Here is a 19155-nt window from a genome sequence, read left to right as displayed (position 1 = left end):
TGAATTATGTTACCTCGATCAAATCAAAGTTGATAATTTTTCAATAAATTGTAAGTCACAATACCAAACATCGGTTGGTTTTGAAAATAGTTGGTAATTTTAAATGTGTGAAAAAATGTTGATACTTTTCCAAATCTACCTGATGGAAAGTTGATATGCAATTAAGATTGGAATTATTACCTAACAAGTTCTTAGTATATTCCATGGATATCGATCTAATCCTAAACTTTTTTTAAAAAGGCAATATGGTCTTGAACTTTTCAGCGATATCCCTATGTAGGTTTTTTGGCCAATTGCCGATGGAAGTCACTCACATGACCTCCAATCACCGCCGACGGGCCACTTTGTATGGACATATTGTGGATCGCCATGTTAGCAATTTTCCATCGATAATTGGCAGGAAAAACTACGTTGGAATTTCGCACAAACGTTTGGGACTATATTAGTTGAATCGGAAAGTTTATGAGTAAATTGACATATGTATTTAGGATTGAGTTGGTTATTCTTATGATGGTACAATAGTCAAATTAAGTTTGGCAACTGCTCATCAAAATTAGTAACATCAACGTTGGTAAGTTCTAAAAATAAACGTTAGTAGATCATTGGAATATTTTTGTTAAGTATAAATACATGTTGGTACTTGTAAAAGCTACCGATAAATTACTAATGCGTGATTGGATGAGCAAAGTTATCGGTCATCTTTTGGTTATCAGACTTATTTCACATGGAATTTGATTTCATTTTCCAGGGTATGAAACACCAACGCCATAGGGGGATAGGCATTAACCATCGGAAAGGAGACTATGATACGGCCATGAAAATACCTATTCGACTATTAGTAAATATGTCAACGATTCGGTTGTTGTATATATTTAAATTTCTAAATACAGAGATGCTATTAAGCTGAGCTGGTTTAATAGTCAAAAGTCGGATTACGATGATAGAATTGTAAAAACATCATCAAGCAGGACATTAACATGCGCACCACCGATTGAATTCGACGATCAACTTTTGTCGGCAAGAAGCATATATTGTTAGATAAGTATCACCGACATATGCAGGAACCTGATTTTTCCTATTTCCAGATTGCTTTAATGCTTAGCGCGCGTTATAAAATCCCCATCCGAATCATTCCCGGGACGCCTCAAAGAAATGGCGGGAAAATTGGATTGGGATTGAGCCCTAGAGAGGGAAACACATCTGAGTTCTTCTTCAGGGCAATCACTCAGCACAAGGGCCGTCCCGCATCCGTCGGAGCTTCGAAACGAAGATGTGCCAAGCCGAAACCCTAGGGATCATCGACGAGATCGCGGCCCTCGTTTCCGATGAGCTTCAAGTGGTACCGTTAACTCCTTCCCTTTTTTCGATTTCCATCTCATGGTGTCACATCTGATTAACTTTTTTTTTTTTTTGTGACGGTTCATATCCATTTCGCGCTGTCGGATTTCTAGGGTAAATTTGTATGGACTTTTCGTAGAAGGTACCTGCCGACGCGCGTAGTTCAGTCACTAGTTTTTGAAGCGTTTTCCGTTGTCAGGATAAAAAAAAAGAATCACTACATATGATTCCCGTGTCTGGGTTCGTATCGAGTGTTAATGCACTAGGAGATTAAGGGTTCTGTTGCGTGGCAACTTTGAATTGATCTCTATGGATTTACTCTGTAGTGTTTCTTCTAGCCCAGTTCTTTTACAAGATTTAGTTATCTAATTGTGGGATCTTGAAAGACTGATATTGAATTTGTGATGGCTTCGCTTACTTTGTAGGAAGTGATGTTAGGATTGTTTTCCCATTAATTCATTTTGTTTGAGTTGGCATCATCTAATCCCAGTTTCTCTCCCTTCTGTTAGGACACCAATTATTCTGCAGGACACCAACTGTTCTTTCAATGGCCAGTTCTTTCAGCAATTTCTAAGCAATTTGTATTCCTTCTCAGGTTTCATACAAGTGGTTGAGCCGCAATTTCTTGGTATCTTCAAATACTGCTAAGAGGTTAGCACTGTCTTCATAAAGAATGATTTAGTATACGGGAGCTTGAAAATAGCGCAGCTAATAGTTACTTTCTCTTCAGGTTGCTGCAAGAATTTGTTGAAAGACATGGAGACGGATTGGAAGTAGTATACTCTTTATCTGGATGGTTAAAGGACAACCCATCAAGTTACCATATCAAACTTGTTTCTGGGCCTAAACTTGCTGGTCAGATTTTACTTTGTGTTGCCTATTGCCTAATACTTCCATCGGTTGTCCTTCCTTAAATAATGAAATGGAGTTTCTCTGATTGTTCATTTTGTGATGTCTGAAGGAGCTAAAATGTGCAATGACTGATTCTTGTTTTAAACATTTATAACTAAAAGCCTTCCTTTCAGATTTTTTAAGAGAGAGAGCTTGTTTGCATTTTTTTTTTTTTTTTTCACAACATGGATCAGTACTGGAGTTTGGAGAGACTACTAGATTTGTAGGTTTTAATAATTCTTTAGGGGCTACAAGCAGGAGGAAATGAGTTTGTTCATTTGAGATTATAATTACGTCATGTCAAAATAATATCGCCGATGGGCATGCTTGAGTTCAACCATATGTTAGGAAATTTCCATGCAGACAGATTGCTGCCTTGAATTGAGATTTGACCAGTCCCACTTGTAACGTGGATGCTCATACAACTTGGCTTACGGATAGAAATTTGAAATTGAACAGGGATCTTGTTGACTTCATGGTTGTTCTATTGCTTGTATAGATGTGGGAATGTGCGAGCTCTATTCCCTTGCCTGCTACATATTGAATATCTATTCCTAGATAATTTCGTGGTTTCATTGAATTAAACAAAAGTTCATAAGGGATATTTACTTTGCTTGATGTGTATGCAGAAGCCAGGGAAGAATTCAACGGTAAATGCTCAGTTCATGTATATAGTGTGCAAACTTGCATCCCCAAGGATCCAGCTGCTCTTTGGAATGCCGAATTTGTGCAGGCAGAGGAGCTTTTCAGCCAGAATGCAACCACCGAGAATTGTCTGAGAGATAACAGGTAAGATGCCTTGGTTCAAGTTTCTGAGTTTCTATATGCATGCAGGTGTCATTGAACATAGAATTTTGACGAGGGCTAAACAGAATGACTTCTCTGAATGATTTTTCAGGTTCTGTGCGGTAGCTAATCCCTTTGTTAAGCGAAGAGCAGAGAGGGAATTATTTGATTTGGGAGCTCCCAAGTTGAATGGCGTTAGAGCCTCAGGACCATCAAATACTGTCCCTCAAAAAGTTACCCCAGCACAACCAAGAAAGATTGAACAGACAAGCCAAATCAAGTTGGAACAATCAGTTGATGTGCTCAGTTATGCAAAAAATGAGGGTAATGGTGCAGGAGTTCATGATGAAGCCACCAAACTGCCTGCAGACAAAGAAAAAGCCACTAACTTGCCTATGAGTAAAAAGTTGGACCAGAACAGTAAGAACTCTTCCACAGCTGGGGGTTCTCTAGCAAATCTATGGGGTCGTGCTTCAACCACAAGAAAATCAAGTGGTGGCCCAGCAGAAAATAGCAGCGCTGCTCCAGGTTCCACCGGTTGGTTCCTAAAACCATTCGTCACTTTCGAAAGTTTGCTTTAATTGTGGGAAGTCTTGTAAAACAATTCTTTATAAGGACCATTACTGAGTTCCTTCTGTTAATGAAAATATATCGTCATCAGTTAGTGCAGAAGCTCAAATTTGTGCACATGAGGCAGCTGAATTGGACAGCGAGGATGAGGTTCGGGATGTCAATCTTAAGAGAAGCACCAAAACTGAAGGCAGTAGAAAAAGAAGAGTTGTATTTGATTTCTCAGATGAAGAAGACGAGGATGAAGATGCAGTCAATTTGGCATCACCTGACTTTCCAAAGGCCCAGTCTATCCTAGCTTCAAAAGAGAGTGCCAAGGAGTTACTTTCTGAGAAGAAGTGCGAGGGAGATAAAATGGATGTTGATGAAGTAAAAGTGAGTGAGCAAGAACACCACCAGCCACCAAAGCAAGATGTTGCTGCCGTCAGCAGAGGCATGAACATCGCGATGTGCTCTTTAAAGGGCCAAAATCATGGTTCCTCCAAGGATGTAAATAGTAAAGTGACAAATCCTACTCCAACCTCACCAAAGAGGCGAAAGGTTTTGAAGACTAGAATTGATGAACGTGGGAGAGAAGGTAACCTGATGCTAATTTATCCTTCTCATAATCTACTCAGCATGCTAGTTTTATTTTAACATGTTGGGGTTTGATAGGAAGGGACGGATTACTTAGTAGAAAGTGGGGGCAATTGCATCCGCTCACGTTTTGAAAACTATCAGTATAGTAGTAGCTATAAGGATTTTTTGTGCTTGCGACCCTGATTGAACATTACTGGATGGTTAGTTGTTGCACTTGATACTGTAGCAATTTGTCTTATAATGTGAGCATACAAAAGCTTTTGGTGGGAGTCACTAATTTTATGTTACAGACCCAAATACACGACAAAAGCCACTTACGAGCCAAATAGGCATTAACTGCACACCTTGAGTTTTTTGTATGTTATCCATCGGTAAGAGGTGTCATCAGGTTTTTCTCTTCACATTCTTGAGCGCATCTTTTTTGCAGTAACCGAAGTGGTTTGGGAGGGTGAGGAAGAATTGAAGAAAGCAAACAGTACTACAACTGACAAACCTAATGATGAGAGAGCTGCTGACGCCACGAGCAGGTTTCTTCTTCTTCTTTGAGTCTTTTTCATTCTGTGTTCCAGTATCTTTCATGACCTTTCTGTGGATAGAAGCTCACGCTGGTATAGTTTTAGGTTTATACCTGCTTATGGAGAACTTAGCTAGACTGATCTGTAAATATCTTCTGCTGTTAGAGTGCCACTTTCTTCAGTTGCAGTTAGGCAAAGCTGAAAGCTGGAGTGATAACTGCTTCTAATCTGCTTTTTCCTCATCCTTCAAGCCTTCAGAGCTGGTCCGATTAAAGGAGGTTATCTGGATATTTGTCCTCACATAGCGAGTCTACATCTTTCAGACTAAGTCCTAGGTCTCCTTATTTTGTCTGACTTCTCATGTCGCATCAAAGTATAGAAACTGTGTCTTTGCGAGACACCACAATCAGCTATTAGCAACGCCCAAGTCCGTCATTCTTTTTTGTTGAATTACATCAGTGGATATCTGCTTTGAGCATGACCACAAGGATTGGTGCTGCCTTAAAAAGGACTAGTGCACTTAAGATTGATCATCATATTGGGATCTGGCCATTAGATGCTACTGGGGATTTTGTTATCGAATGACAGATTGTGAGGCTGTTCACAGGAAACATAATTTATGGTACTAAATGATGGAGCTAGGCTGCAATCGTGATCTTGGCATATTTAGTGTTTCTCTTATGTTTTAGCTCCTCCGCAGAATTTGCTTTAAACAAATTTGTGAAATCTCCAGGCCTCCTGTGACAAAGAAGTCCCCGGCAGTCATTCCCACTGGTCCTAGCAATCCAGCAGGCAAGGCAGGAAACAAGAAATCTGCAACTCTTAAAGATCCTAAGCAAGGCAACATCTTGTCCTTCTTCAAGAAAGTTTGAGGATAGCTTGAGACACTTTATTTTCTCTATCCTGCATTTTTGGTTGTAATCTTCACCGTGTGTACATGCAAAGTTTCATGCAACTAGGTCGTTACTTCAGTTACAAAATTTCCAAGCTCTGCTATTCGGAATGGTTTCTATGAGAGTGTACTTTTCTCTGTCCATGCTTTCCCATGTTGACGTATCGAGAGAGGAATGAAACATTGCTCGGACTAGAGAGGCATATTGCCCAGCAACGCGATGAATTGAACCAAACTAATACCATTAGCGTGACATTGCATTAACTTGTTAGTCGTCATTCGTGGAGGTTGTTGTTGCCTAATTCTCGGGGTTTTGGATTAGATATACGGGATTTTTCTGATGTCTTATAAAGGAACATCGTAGACCGTATCTAAAATTCACTGCATAAACATGTTATTGCCGGTGATCAAATAGATTTAACTGCTATTTTCTGGATCGCTAACCATGATTCTTGTGGTTATACTACAATATTTCCCATCGACGTGGCTTATTTTCCCGTTTGTAAAAGAATTATTAAGACAAGTGTTAACACCTTTCTACTATTTTAAAAAAAAAATCAGGTTAATACCATTGGAAATTTCAAATTAATACCCTCATGACATATGTCTCATAAAAAGTCTAAAATTGGTATTCCTGACATATTTATATTGAATTAATTTTCATTTCTAAAAGAATCTCAAATTGATATACATGGCACATTTATTCGAAATTAATTTTGTCTCACAAAAAAACCCAACTGTTACTCTCGATTTGAATTTGTCCTCTATTAGCATTCCGTCCAAAATTTTGTTACGATGCATATGTGTCAACACATATGACAGATGACTTCTAAACGAATTTGAGATGAAAAATAACAAATCCGACCTGAAAAATCTACATGGTTTGTTACGTATCTATTTTAATGGGGGTAAATTTGAGTTAGGAGTATATATTGGAGATTTTTTATAAGTCAAAACTTATTTGAAATAAATGGCATAGGTGTATTCCAATAAAAAATGTCATATAGCAATTTGAAAATTTTCTATCACCACTTTAACAAATATATAATATGCTTTAAACCGAAATTTTCTATTGATGCTATTGAAATATATAAATATTAAACCACGTATGAAGGATTATAACCGACCGCTCATAGGGGTCTGGAAAGATTTGAACTCGGGACCTCCTGCTCTAATACCATGAAAGATTTTATGAAATCACGACTAACTATTTTAAAAGTTTAAGCTGATAGAAAAATGCGACATGATTTAATATTTATTTAGTCCAACAGCCACATATGATTTTTCCATTGATATTTAGCCTGAACCAAAAAAGTTTGTCAGCTTATAGAGCGCAGTCTATGTTGAAAGTTCAATACCAGCCTCTCGAAAATATTTGGGCTAGGATTCAGAGCTCCGTGCCACGTCACTGATTTCCTACACGTGTCATATTTTCACTCGTCAGACCCCCGTGGCCTTGGACCCCACATATAAAACCCCCGTCACTCTATACAAACCCCCGCAGCCCGAATCTCCATCGTCGCGAGTATTTCCAGATCTCTCTCTCCGTCGAACTCGAAATCTCTCCCACTGTCAAAAGTTCGAGAGCGTCTTCAAGGTTAGATCTCTGATTCGCTCTTCCTCTACGATTCCATCTGCTGAGGCAACCGTATGTCTGGATACCTCGATTAACGTTGTTGGATTAGTATGAATCTGCTTGTCGATTCCCTTGCTCGAGAATGTAAATCATGCGTTTTTTGTTCTCCTTCTGAGCTCGCTTGATTGATTTCTGATATGTTTGAGCGAATTGCGCGGTTTCGATGTTCGGCACGACGGGATTTTGGGGTTCACGCGTGTGTTTGGAATCGCGTCGCGTTGAGGCTTGGATTGAGTCAATGCGAAGAAAAAGAAAGTTTCCATTTTCCTGCCCAGGGGAACGTGCCCGCACATGGCGTTTACTAGGTCTTGAATTGCTCCAAGGTGAAGTGACTGGTGTAGTTTTGTTCTGAGGTTGGATTCTTCATGCGTGCACGTTCATGCGTTTGTGTGCTTGCGCGTGTAGAGCGGCTTGGAGCCTCCGTGCCCTCTAAGTGGTGGATACCTTTGACTGCTTCACGTGGGGCGTTAATTTGGAGAACAGAACCCTTCGTGATGTCAATTGTATTTGGTGTTTGCAACAGGTTGTGCATGTGTTGTTGGAGGGAGTTCTTGTTATCGATTGAACATGTGAAGACTCAAAAGAACTATATGATTTTGTTGTGGAATCTGCACTCCTGGTACCCTGAAAGGAAATATACAATTAGCCTAATGATTTTTTACAGTAGACTGCTTATTAAGATTAGGAGTGCCGTCAGGAAAAGTTTAGAGCGATGAACCCCTTTTAGATGGCTCACGTCCATTCTTTTAGTAGCTTTTTATTTCTGCAGCACTTGATTTTCAGAAACTGATGTTAGAATTTTTAAGACATTTAGAGCTTTTCATATAGTGTAGTTGTGAACCTGGTTTCTGATTTATATCTGGTGCAGGTCTTTGGGGATTAGTGTCAGAGAAATACCATGGGTGGGGGTTTCAGAGTGCTTCATCTTGTCAGACCGTTCCTTTCGTTCTTGCCTGAAGTTCAAAGTGCTGATAGGAAAATCCCATTCAGGGAGAAAGTCATTTACACCGTCATTTCTCTCTTCATTTTCTTGGTTTGCAGTCAGCTCCCTCTGTATGGCATACATTCCACCACAGGCGCTGATCCTTTCTACTGGATGCGTGTTATTCTTGCTTCAAACCGTGGAACCGTTATGGAGCTTGGTATTACGCCTATTGTGACATCTGGGCTTGTGATGCAGCTCCTGGCTGGGTCAAAAATCATAGAAGTGGACAATAATGTTCGTGAGGATCGAGCTCTCCTGTAAGTATCAGTTGAAGTAATTTATATTTCCAGCCTGTTATTATCTCCCATGCCGGATCATTCTCTTTCAATACCAAAGCCTCTTTTGTTGCGTTTTTCAGTATCCCGGTCATTATTTGGTACCTGTAGACAGCTTTTGGCTGCTGCTCTGTTTTTGATATTCACCTCATTTTGATGCTCATGGAAGTCCTACTGCTGAATTAGTTTCCTACTTCTTATCATCTTTGAAGCATCAGTAGTTGTTGATAGATACCTCTATCTACATTGCCCATATTTTGAACTTAAGCTATCGGATGTCTTTATTGGAAATGAGGACGTCCTTTTCTGTGTTTGACCTTAGTCACAGTACATCAGTTTTTTCTGCTCGATCAAAATAGTGCTTCTGTTTTTTTTTCTTTTTGTGTGCCTCCTTAATTTACTTCAGCAATTTTTTTTCCTTGTTCTTTTTTTTCCTTTTGCAAGCTGAATTGTTAGCTTCTTTCTTGCAGAAATGGAGCTCAGAAGTTGTTGGGCATTTTGATAGCCATTGGGGAGGCTGTTGCGTATGTTCTTTCAGGAATGTATGGAAGTGTTGGCCAACTCGGTGTTGGAAATGCCATTCTCATAATTATTCAACTATGCTTTGCTGGCATCATTGTTATATGCTTGGATGAACTCCTTCAGAAAGGTTACGGTCTTGGTTCTGGAATCTCTCTTTTCATAGCGACTAACATCTGGTAAGTTTTCCTTCTTTTTTGCCTAACTTTTGCAGGTCTATTTATGAGCATTTCTATTATACATGTTGGCTGTATAAGAAAGCTCTTGAGATATTTTGACTGGGTGGCTTCATTCCTAATTTGCTTGTATTATTTTTCAAAGAACATAAGTGTCTGCAGCTTTCTCATTTGTTCATTTCTCCTTTTCAGTGAAACTATAATCTGGAAAGCATTTAGCCCGACTACTATTAACAGTGGACGAGGAGCGGAATTTGAAGGTGCAGTCATTGCTCTCTTTCATCTCCTCATCACTCGTACGGACAAGGTTCGTGCTCTGCGGGAGGCTTTTTATCGACAGAATCTGCCAAATGTCACAAATCTGCTAGCCACTATCCTGGTTTTCTTAATAGTCATATACTTCCAAGGATTCCGTGTGGTTTTGCCTGTGAGGTCAAAGAATGCTCGAGGACAGCAGGGTTCTTATCCAATCAAATTATTCTACACATCTAACATGCCCATCATTCTGCAGTCAGCTCTTGTATCCAATATTTACTTCATTTCTCAGGTAGTGGAGGTCACATTTCTGTGCATTACAATGTGCTCAAATTTTAGCTTTATAACTCATGCATTTGTGGTTGGCATCAGTTGCTTTACAGGAAGTATAGTGGAAATTTCCTTGTGAACCTTTTGGGTATATGGAAAGAATCTGAGTACTCAAGTGGCCAATCCGTCCCTGTTGGTGGTATCGCCTATTATATCACAGCTCCGTCAAGGTGATTATCTGTTCCTTTTACAAAACTGATGTTCAGTCTGGCTTTACTGATTTGAAAACTCATCGGTTGACATTTTTTTCTATCCTCCTGCAGCTTGGCTGATATGGCAGCCAATCCCTTCCATGCACTCTTCTATCTTGTGTTTATGTTGTCAGCTTGTGCATTGTTCTCCAAAACATGGATTGAAGTTTCTGGATCCTCCGCTAAAGATGTTGCCAGACAGCTCAGGGTATGGAGCGTGTGAAACTTTATTTCTCTTATCAGAGTCTGCTCATAATTGAATGATAACCTTATGGAATAATGGGGTATCAGCAGTTGCATGCCTTCATTCTGAGGCTGCAATTGTTAGGCTTTTATCTCTGTTTAGCTCAAGTGACCCTGGATTTATCCGGTTCATTGGGAACTTTTCCTTTTTGGCCATCATCTTTTACTATCCCTCTTCGTCTATTGAGCTTTTAAATCTCTGACAAGCTGACATGCATCTTCCACAAGTTTCTATTTTTTGGTGGAGTAACCCACTTATGACTTGTTCTTTGTCATTTCTTTTGATAATTTCTAACTGCTTTCATAATTGCCTGCCAGTCCCGATCTGCACCTTTTGTCATGCAGATTTGCACAGTTCCATCCTTTCCCTAACATCTCCCTTTCCTTGACAATCTTAGGAACAACAAATGGTGATGCCAGGCCATCGTGAATCGAACTTACAGAAAGAGCTCAACCGCTACATTCCCACTGCTGCAGCATTTGGGGGCATTTGCATTGGCGCACTGACTGTTTTGGCAGATTTTATGGGGGCAATAGGCTCAGGGACAGGGATTCTTCTCGCCGTCACCATCATTTATCAGTACTTTGAGACCTTTGAGAAGGAAAAAGCTAGTGAACTTGGGTTCTTTGGTTTCTGAGATTGAGGCTCTTCTCTAGCCAAAGCTCGTTCGCCCTCCAGTCTTGGTGAATCTGACAGATGCGAGTAGGACAGACATGCTAGATTTGAGAAATTGGAAATGATCACGATGCTTCTAGGAAATGCAGACGGACAACATCTTAAGATCGTTTTGCTTCTTAATTATCCCCTTCTTTCTGCAACCATTTTTTTTGTTTTTTTTTTTGCAGCATGACTGGATCTGTACCATTGCCACAGCCCGACCTATAGTTTTTCCAATTTGGAATTCGATGGCTTGTAGAATCAAGTGAAACTAGCAAATTAATAACGAGTAATGGGGCCTTCAGTCCTAATATGAATATCTATAGTTAAGCGAGTTCTTTCCAGTTCTGCTCCGCAGGCCTATGGGGAGCTTCATTATTTTCCTGGTGCCAAAAGGAAAAGTGCATTGTTTTCTTGTGTGCAATTCGTCGGAGATGCGGCTTTGTTTCCACACTTGCTGATTGGACAGTCATTGGGTGGCTTTGTCTTCCCACCTTGTCTGGATGCATTGAATTTCGAATTTGACAAAGTTAATTGAATCGAGCAATGGTTGCTGCCCTAATGTTGGCAATGCAAGCACTGGTTAGAAAACTATTTATTTTTCTCTATCGAGGTAGAGATTTGGTTGATAAAGAAAATGGACAGTGGTTTTACAAGCGCCAGATGTGTCGATGAACTCTTGGGGTGTGTGTGCGCGCGCTAATGTTCGCCTTCAGAATCAACGCATTTCGATAAAGGGAAAATGAAGTATAGTGACTGCATGTTTGCTGATTGCCGCATGCCTTCTTTGTATTCCAATTCGCGATGCTCGTGTTTGGAGATGAAATCTCTTTTTGGCTTTCATTCTCTGCGGGCGTGTTTTCTAGTTGAAGGGGTTCTTACTTTCTTCCGAATTTTTTGACCTACGCAGCTAAAAAGTAGAGAAAATTATCAAAAAAATCTTAAATTTATTGTATTTATGTCAATTCAGTTTTAAACATCATAATTGTACAAATTAAATTCTAAATATTTTCACATTTTATCAATTGAATTTATTTTCAAATTTTGGAAGGAAATTGTTGATGTGGTTGTCGATTGTCCTACGTGACACGATCATCGTTGACATAAACATTTTTAAATTATATTTTATCAATTTTTATTTTTCATTTATCTTTATTTTTTCTTTTCTTTATCGAGTGCTTGCAAGGGCGATCCTCAGCCTCGATTGTAGGGCTAGGGCGACCCTTGCCTAGCCCTCTCTTGTAATCACCAAAAAAGAGAGAGAGATAGAAGGAAAAAAGAAAAAAGAAAAAACTCATAATTTTTTTTTTGTAAAAAAAAAATTATCAACGTCGATATCGATATGCTATATATGACGATTATTGTTAACTAAACTGCCGCATCGGTGTTTTCGGTTAAAAATTGATCAGATAAACTTAATTGACAAAACGTGACAAATTTCTTATGGCTCAATTGACATAATTGAAACATGTAGAACTGAATTGGAATAAGTATAAGAATTTTTTGTGATCTTTCCGAAAAAGTGGACTCTAGTCGAAGGAATTGAAGTCCCTTTTGCATATTGTTGGTATGCTTTCTTGCCTCCACTTTTCTTAGCATAATTGTGTCACAAGAGAACTTTTTCTTCTTCATTCGATTTAAAAAAATATTATATCTCAAAAGAAGTTTCGATATGTCATTATTTCATTCATTCATTTTTTGCTTTTGCCCATACCAAACACATCTGAATATATTCGATATGGAATGGAATAAGAAGACGGATGCCATGCACATAAGGAGTATTGCGGATTCAATTGTCGTGTTGACAATGATAAAAAAGTGTCTTGCGATTGCAAATGGATATTTTTGTTCCAAAGAGGAGGAGAACGTTTCTGAAAATTTATAGATAAAAAGAAGCCAAAAAAGGGTAATTTTTGCGGGTTCAAATTTGTTGACAGGTAGATAGGTCACCAGTACACTGCTTCATTCACTAATTTTCGACGTGGGTATCATGACGTTTTTCGTATTTTGTCGTTTGCTTTTTCAATTTGATTTCTCAGACAGACAGCCCCACTCGGTTATCTCTCGAATGGAGCGGTTTCATTTCTTGTCCTTTCTCCTTCCCATAAATCTCTTCCTCTGTCCTCGAGCTTCGAACTGTCGCTCTCTCTCTCTCTCTTGTCTCTCCATTTTTTTACACTCTTTGCAGTTTGCAGAATAAATGGCCAAAGCCCAGCGAGTACCTGCGTTTCCGGGCAGTTCCTCTTCTGCGCTACGCGCTAAAGTCTTCTGCCTGCCGTAGCTGAAGACAAGCAGCGTACACGCAAAGCTCAAATCTTTTGAGTGCTCCCCAACTTCACCTGTCGTTTTCAGACATTGCTCACTGCTTGCTCTGCTTGCTCCCGGGAGCGTTGCTATAGAGACATTTGGGTGGCTTCGGCCCTTTCTTTCGCTGAGGCAGGGAGCCGGTGATGATACGATGCTTCTCCTTTTCTCGAGGTTGTGAACGTAGGGAGTGAGCAGAGAAGAAGTAGATAAACGCCCACTCTCTTTCGCACTTGTTTTCTTGGGGTGACGCTAGAGGTATGAAAGTTTCTGTCTTTCTTGCGAATTCCGAGTTTAGTGTTGGTCTTCGTTTAGACAATGTCAGTCAGCATCTACAACTTTTATGTACTGTTAGTCGTGGGCCAAGCTGCCTCCTTTTCACCTCTGAGATGGAAGTAACATGGTCATACTCGATTTCTGATGATCTTAAGTTGTATTCGGTTCATGCTTTTTGTAACTTGTCACCTTGCACTTGTGCTTGCTACATATGTCACCAGAGGCCATTTGAAAGGTATGTTGTAGCCTTGTAGGAAATGGCATCTCATCTTCTGCTGTTATCGACAGTCTGTTCATGAGCAAATTCGTTTTCATGTATTTATTTCTTAGTTAAGTTGGTGGCTGGATAGATTCTTAACGTTGTAGATTCAAGAGTGGTTACAACGTGACCGAAGAGTGAGAATGGTAGGTGAAGTAATTCCATGAGTTCTCTGAGTTCTTCATGGACATGAATTTTTTTTTTTAACAGTCTAGAGGATTGCAGGTTTTGGGCATCTTTCTTGAATCACTCTCCTCATCCAAGGCTCCAACTTTTCCTCCTCGTTATTCTCTGTTCATCTATTGTCATAACTTACCTGCTTTGCTTTGGAGTGTACTTTTTAACCCTTTTCGAAAGAAAGCAAAGCAGAATCTTATAAAGCGCGAAGGACAATCTTGAGGAAATTACATCCTCAATTTGTGGCCCGTTTCTGAGCATTAAAGCATGTCACTTTCTGCTTTCTTCATCATGCTCATTATAGCTCCTAGTGACCCATTATAGCGTACCCTTGTTCTGTGACAACCTCAAGCTTCCGTTGAATGACTTGTTAATTGTAATTGTGATAATGTTTCTCCGTTACCTCTCGCCACAGATGGATTCCGCTCAACAGTCTGCAGTTACTCCATCAAAGAGTAAGTTTGCACAAGCTTTCGCCAAGTTTCTCCACCTTCGAGCCACTACTGGGGTTGCCCCAGTTGATAATTTTGTTCAGAAAATCAAGCCTCCAGATAAAGTAACAAATGGTTTGCAAGAGGAAGACCAAAATTGGGATACTCTGCCTCAGTTCGATATTAAAGAAAAGGATTCTCAGCAATGGGATGCCTTGGAGGTGCTTCTTGCTGAATTATTTGCCAGTATTTCATCGTTAAAAGCGGCATATGCCCACTTGCAGTTTTCTCAGCGTCCCTGTGATAGCGATGGGATTGAAGTGGCTGACCAGATCATTGTATCTGAATTGAACAATTTGGCTGACTTGAAGCAATCCTATGTGAATGAGCAGCTCGACCTTTCGCTCGAGATTTCTTTGTTGGCTGAAATCAAAGAGCAGAAGAGTATGGTAAAAACATACGAAATTATGGTGAAGAAGCTGGAACGTCAGATTAAGCTCAAGGAATCTGAGATCGCATTTCTCCAGGAGAAGTTGGAGGAATCAAGCTGGCAGAACAGGTTACTCAACAAGAGCACGGAGCCAAACTGGCCATTCTCTTTTCTCAAGAATATACACTTATCAAGGTTGAACCATATCCATTTTGATGCATTTCTTAAGTACACTACTGAGTCCGTGCGGAGCTTTGTTAGATCAATGGTTGACGAGATGAAATCTGCTTGCTGGGATATCGATGCGGCAGCTATTGCAGTGGAACCCGGGGTGATTTATCAGAAAGAAGACCACAAATGTTTTGCATTTGAATCCTATGTTTGTCGGGAAATGTTTGATGGGTTCCAATACCCAGACTTTTCCCTGCCAAAAGAGTCCTTACCACAGGAAAGGAGAAGGCAGCAGCAGCTATTTTTCGACAGATTCATGGAGCTCATCTCTAGCGAGCCAAGGGATTCCCTTCATGAGAATGCTGAATCAGCATTTGCCAAGTTTTGTCGGGTGAAGTATATGCAGCTCATTCACCCTCGAATGGAACTGGCTTTCTGCGGCAACTTAAGCCTCAGAAGTCAGCTCAATGCCGGGGAATTTCCAGAAACCACATTCTTTGCTATTTTCTTGGAAATGGCAAAGCGGATCTGGCTCCTGCATTGCTTGGGATTCGCGCTTGATCATCCTGCCTCCATTTTTCAAGTGAGCAGAGGGTGTAGGTTTAGTGAAGTATTTATGGAAACTGTGGCCAAGGAGGAGTTGCTAGCTGCGGACAATAGGCTGGAAGAATATGACCAACAGGTGGCATTTACTGTTTTTCCTGGGTTCAGAATTGCCGGAACAGTTTTACATTGTCAGGTGTATCTAATGGCTTCCAAACCAGTATGAGCTGTGGATATGCCATTATGCTTTAGGATTCGATTTTTATATTGGTGTGGAAGCCACTGTCTTGATCTGCTTAGGCGGACTCCAGGAAGAAGAGGACAACGGCATGCTGGATTGCTAAATGTGCTGTGGGGATTTCAACATGGCTACACTTTTCTTTGTTGGATTTTCATTTTCCTTTAGATATAGTTGTACCTGTAATCAAGTATTTCTGAAGAATGAAAATGCGAAAATTTGTTGTGTTGGAAACCCACAGTGAATTCATTGACGGTCTGTTTAAAGACATTCCCGAGGTCTTGCAATGTTTAGGAGTCCTTCAGCTGTCATTGATCTTCACTGCCTTGTATGATGTATATTTGGATGAAGTGCATTCTAGTTGGAACTTATGCGCCTGTCATTTTGTAGCTTCACTTCGCATGCTTTCCGTCTTTTAAACCGAGCTCCCTATTCTCTCTGAAAGGTTTCGAAGACTGCCCACGACCTGCTTAATCCAACAGGTATCTACTATCTATGGCGGCAGAACACTGCCCACTACTTGTTAATATACCTGTTAATGGGGATAAGCAGGTTTCATCGTGGTATCTTTTTAGACTCAATGGTCTGCCAAGCCTAGCCCGAGACGGCGCCTGTATTCTTGGTCTTGAATAATCCTTTGGCTTAGTGCACTTAGTGGTCATATGCGATGCTTCTGGTACATAAAGAACATCCTGAACCATTTGTTTCGTCTCAAACTTGGTCCATCATTTATCGACAGAGAATATGTTGGAAATGGGCAATGTTGCCTCAGAAATTTGTACTTACGAAGCTCGCTTCATAGACTCTCTTACTGTTATACCTTCGCCGGCTTTCGCCTTTCATTTATCATTTTGACCAGCCAAAAGTATACAAAATCTTCTACGGTACGCTGCTTATCAGAAATGAAATCTAACCTATATATATAGATTGTCTCTAGTTGCATACCCTGGAATTTGTAATAAGTAGTAAATGACCCCACGTCCAGGCAAAGACCAAGAAAAAAGGAAGCTAATTTGTCTGTTATCTTTCCAAAATCAAGCTCACGAAGTAGATTGAAGACGGGTTTTCTTCGGATCAATGACCGACTCCCGGACTTGGGACTGACTGCTGCAGCAGCCTGCCTTCGTTGCCAACATGAAGAACGGAGAGTTTTTCCTTGTCAATAGCTGTCAACTGCCCTTCATTAGGAGGTGATTGTATGCCGCTGGATGCAGCACTCAGAAGCAGTCTCTCCTCTATCAGCGCCAACTTCCGGGCTTCTGACGACGGCGGTTGGCAGATTATGATGATCAGAACAATGACGGTACGCAAGAGATCTCCGGGCCGAGCCATGTTCGGGAATTACTATCTCTAATTAGAGGGGAAAAAAAGGCAAAAGTTTTAGGACTTATGCTCGTGTTTAGGACAAGATTGGCATCGGGTGAGTTCTTATGGTGGATATGAGGAGGCACTAAGCTATTTATAACACGGATTTGCACATGTTAACCAAGAAGATGATTGGTTCAGCGGAGGTCTGACTTTGGTGGCGAATGAGATAAGCTGCCGGCCTCCTTCATTATTTTTTTTTAATCATGCATTTTTATGGCCATTATTCTTTATGGAGTCTAATGTTCAAGACTCCTTAGGCCTGATTTAGTTTAAAAAACTTCCATTTAGGTCATTACTTCATGCGACGTTTGTAACTCCAACCTAAACGATTCTTCTTACTTCTCGTTGCTATCTCTACTCGAATCAACTCGACCCGCTTGCAAGTAGCAGTACCATTCAAATTGTCGATTTCACTAATTCCCGAGTTTCGACATAGACATGAAGAGTTTCTCCGGGTGCGAAAAACGACGAAAAAGCGACTGCAAAACGTCAAATATGCAGTTTTCTCGGTCCTTTTAAAGCTCCTAGATTAGCATCCTGCGTGGCTTTTATTGAGAAGTATCTAACTAGCCGTCCGCTTACAGAAATAGCCATAAAATAAATGGTTGACTACACAATTAGCACTTGATGCATCTGCGATAGAATATACACAGTTGACATGACAGTTCTGACTCCTGAGAAATCGCATTTCGATTTCTGCATGCACGAGAGATTTTCATGCCGGGTGCGACAAATGGAAGCAGGCGAAAGGTGCGTTGATTGATTGTAATAAGATCGGACTAATTTAATAACATTTCTCTAGGACTTCTTGCCGGCTAATGTAAGTGCATTACCAGTTTTGATTAACTAATCTCGGTCATTTGGAGATGAAAAAAGTTGTAATTTGTTGGGATTCGCTTAGCATCAACGTGTGGATGACGCTGTGATCCCTCTCGCATGTGCTTTTAAGGAAACTCAGAAAAGGTACAAAACTCCCGTCCCATAGGCATTATTTTGTTAAAAGAGTGTGCAAAGTATTTTAGAAAGCTTACTTAGTAAAGATTTGTTCAAAGTTCAAAATATCGTATGGATGCTAATTCAGTCCTAAATTTTTTAATTTCGTTAATTGAGTCTTAAATCTTTTGACGATTTGTCAAGGCTAGCTGAAAATCATTGACGTAAGCATCAGACGTCTCATGTGGCGTGGTCGGCACTCATGTGATTAATATATGCAATGTTTTTAGAAAAATTGGTAAATTTATTCTAAATTTTTTATATTTTATTTTCTTTCTTTTTCATTCTTTCTACCAAAAGTCCAGTGAGGGCTGCAACACTCGCTAGAAGCAAAAAGAAAGAAAGGAAAATAAAAGAAATAGAAAAAATTTAGAAATATTTAAAAAAAAGAGACAAAATTTTTCATGTTAGCTTTGACCTTACCATGTAGGACGGTCGACGTTCACGTCGGCAATTGTCGGCCAATATTGGCCAAAATGATTATATTGACAAATTGTCAAAATGTTTAAAATTGAATTAGAATCCGTATAGTAGATTTATGGCTCTTTCGATAATTATCTCACTATGCGTGATGGGAAAAAAGTCAAGGTCCTGAAAAGTGCAAAATTTCACTTATTTGGTCTCTCAACAAGCGTCTCGAGACACTCGCCGACATAATCCCTTGAAATTCTTTAGCAATTAGGATGGTACAAAACAACGCAAAACATTACCCTTTCGCAACTTTGACTAAGATTTGTTCATTGGGAGAAAGGAAAAGACGGTCTAGTGTAACTAGAACACCATGCTTAAATATCATAATTTAATGTAATGGAAATAACAAACAAGATCCAAAAAAAGAAGAGAGAGAAAGAGACGACGATAATGTTTGGTCTGTTCACTTCAATGTTCCCCGAACAGTTTAACGAATGAAATCAAAAGTGAGCGAAAGGGAAATCTAAGGGTACGTATGGTAATACTCCAGGAAAAAATATTTCGAAATATTTTTAGGATAGAAATGCGTATGACAAAAAAATATAGCCGGAGACAAAAAGGAAAAAAGTTGTTTCCCGATACGCTCGCCGACATAATCCTTGAAATTCGAGTGACTTTGGCGACAAAAAGGAAAAAATTCCGGAGCACGGGAAGA

The 19155-nt window shown here is 40.0% G+C and overlaps 3 protein-coding genes across 4 annotated transcripts; all 3 read left to right on the top strand.

The window, feature by feature from the left end:
- The first annotated feature begins 1126 nt into the window (after nucleotides 1-1126).
- Nucleotides 1127-5763, top strand: LOC115755037. Its single transcript, XM_048275422.1, has 8 exons — nucleotides 1127-1339; nucleotides 1934-1989; nucleotides 2069-2193; nucleotides 2859-3018; nucleotides 3128-3552; nucleotides 3677-4162; nucleotides 4592-4691; nucleotides 5413-5763. Exons 1-8 carry the CDS (start codon nucleotides 1271-1273, stop codon nucleotides 5549-5551), a joined length of 1560 nt encoding a protein of 519 aa, XP_048131379.1. The 5' UTR covers nucleotides 1127-1270; the 3' UTR covers nucleotides 5552-5763.
- Nucleotides 5764-7024: 1261 nt separating this feature from the next.
- On the top strand, nucleotides 7025-11187 carry LOC115755027 (protein transport protein Sec61 subunit alpha-like). The gene is made up of 7 exons (XM_030694264.2): nucleotides 7025-7168; nucleotides 8076-8449; nucleotides 8938-9165; nucleotides 9355-9709; nucleotides 9790-9917; nucleotides 10011-10146; nucleotides 10580-11187. The coding sequence occupies exons 2-7, from the start codon at nucleotides 8106-8108 to the stop codon at nucleotides 10817-10819; spliced, it is 1431 nt and encodes a 476-aa protein (XP_030550124.1). The 5' UTR covers nucleotides 7025-7168; nucleotides 8076-8105; the 3' UTR covers nucleotides 10820-11187.
- Nucleotides 11188-12930: 1743 nt separating this feature from the next.
- LOC115755044 (protein GRAVITROPIC IN THE LIGHT 1-like) lies at nucleotides 12931-16044 on the top strand. Of its 2 annotated transcripts, none has more exons than XM_030694294.2 (2): nucleotides 12931-13401; nucleotides 14271-16044. In XM_030694294.2, the coding sequence occupies exon 2, from the start codon at nucleotides 14271-14273 to the stop codon at nucleotides 15654-15656; it is 1386 nt and encodes a 461-aa protein (XP_030550154.2). In that variant the 5' UTR covers nucleotides 12931-13401; the 3' UTR covers nucleotides 15657-16044. The 2 variants fall into 2 exon arrangements, with proteins under 2 accessions (XP_030550154.2, XP_048131381.1); XM_048275424.1 differs by lacking the exon at nucleotides 12931-13401 and adding an exon at nucleotides 13472-13654.
- The last annotated feature ends 3111 nt before the right edge of the window (nucleotides 16045-19155 follow it).

Source organism: Rhodamnia argentea, chromosome 2 (assembly GCF_020921035.1).
Source record: "Rhodamnia argentea isolate NSW1041297 chromosome 2, ASM2092103v1, whole genome shotgun sequence".
Classification (NCBI taxonomy): Eukaryota; Viridiplantae; Streptophyta; class Magnoliopsida; order Myrtales; family Myrtaceae; genus Rhodamnia; species Rhodamnia argentea.
The sequence above is the reverse complement of the archived record's forward strand: the minus strand, read 5'-3'. Positions and strand labels throughout refer to the sequence as shown.

What these genes read in the sequence shown, in the direction of transcription:
- LOC115755044 (XM_030694294.2), top strand. Translation starts at nt 14,271, where the DNA reads ATGGATTCCGCTCAACAGTCTGCAGTTACTCCATCAAAGAGTAAGTTT.
- LOC115755027 (XM_030694264.2), top strand. Translation starts at nt 8,106, where the DNA reads ATGGGTGGGGGTTTCAGAGTGCTTCATCTTGTCAGACCGTTCCTTTCG. An exon ending in CGTGAGGATCGAGCTCTCCT is followed by an intron (nt 8,450 to 8,937) that starts GTAAGTATCAGT and finishes TCTTTCTTGCAG; the next exon opens with AAATGGAGCTCAGAAGTTGT. An exon ending in ATGTTGCCAGACAGCTCAGG is followed by an intron (nt 10,147 to 10,579) that starts GTATGGAGCGTG and finishes TGACAATCTTAG; the next exon opens with GAACAACAAATGGTGATGCC.
- LOC115755037 (XM_048275422.1), top strand. Translation starts at nt 1,271, where the DNA reads ATGTGCCAAGCCGAAACCCTAGGGATCATCGACGAGATCGCGGCCCTC. An exon ending in TTTCCGATGAGCTTCAAGTG is followed by an intron (nt 1,340 to 1,933) that starts GTACCGTTAACT and finishes ATTCCTTCTCAG; the next exon opens with GTTTCATACAAGTGGTTGAG. An exon ending in AATTGTCTGAGAGATAACAG is followed by an intron (nt 3,019 to 3,127) that starts GTAAGATGCCTT and finishes ATGATTTTTCAG; the next exon opens with GTTCTGTGCGGTAGCTAATC.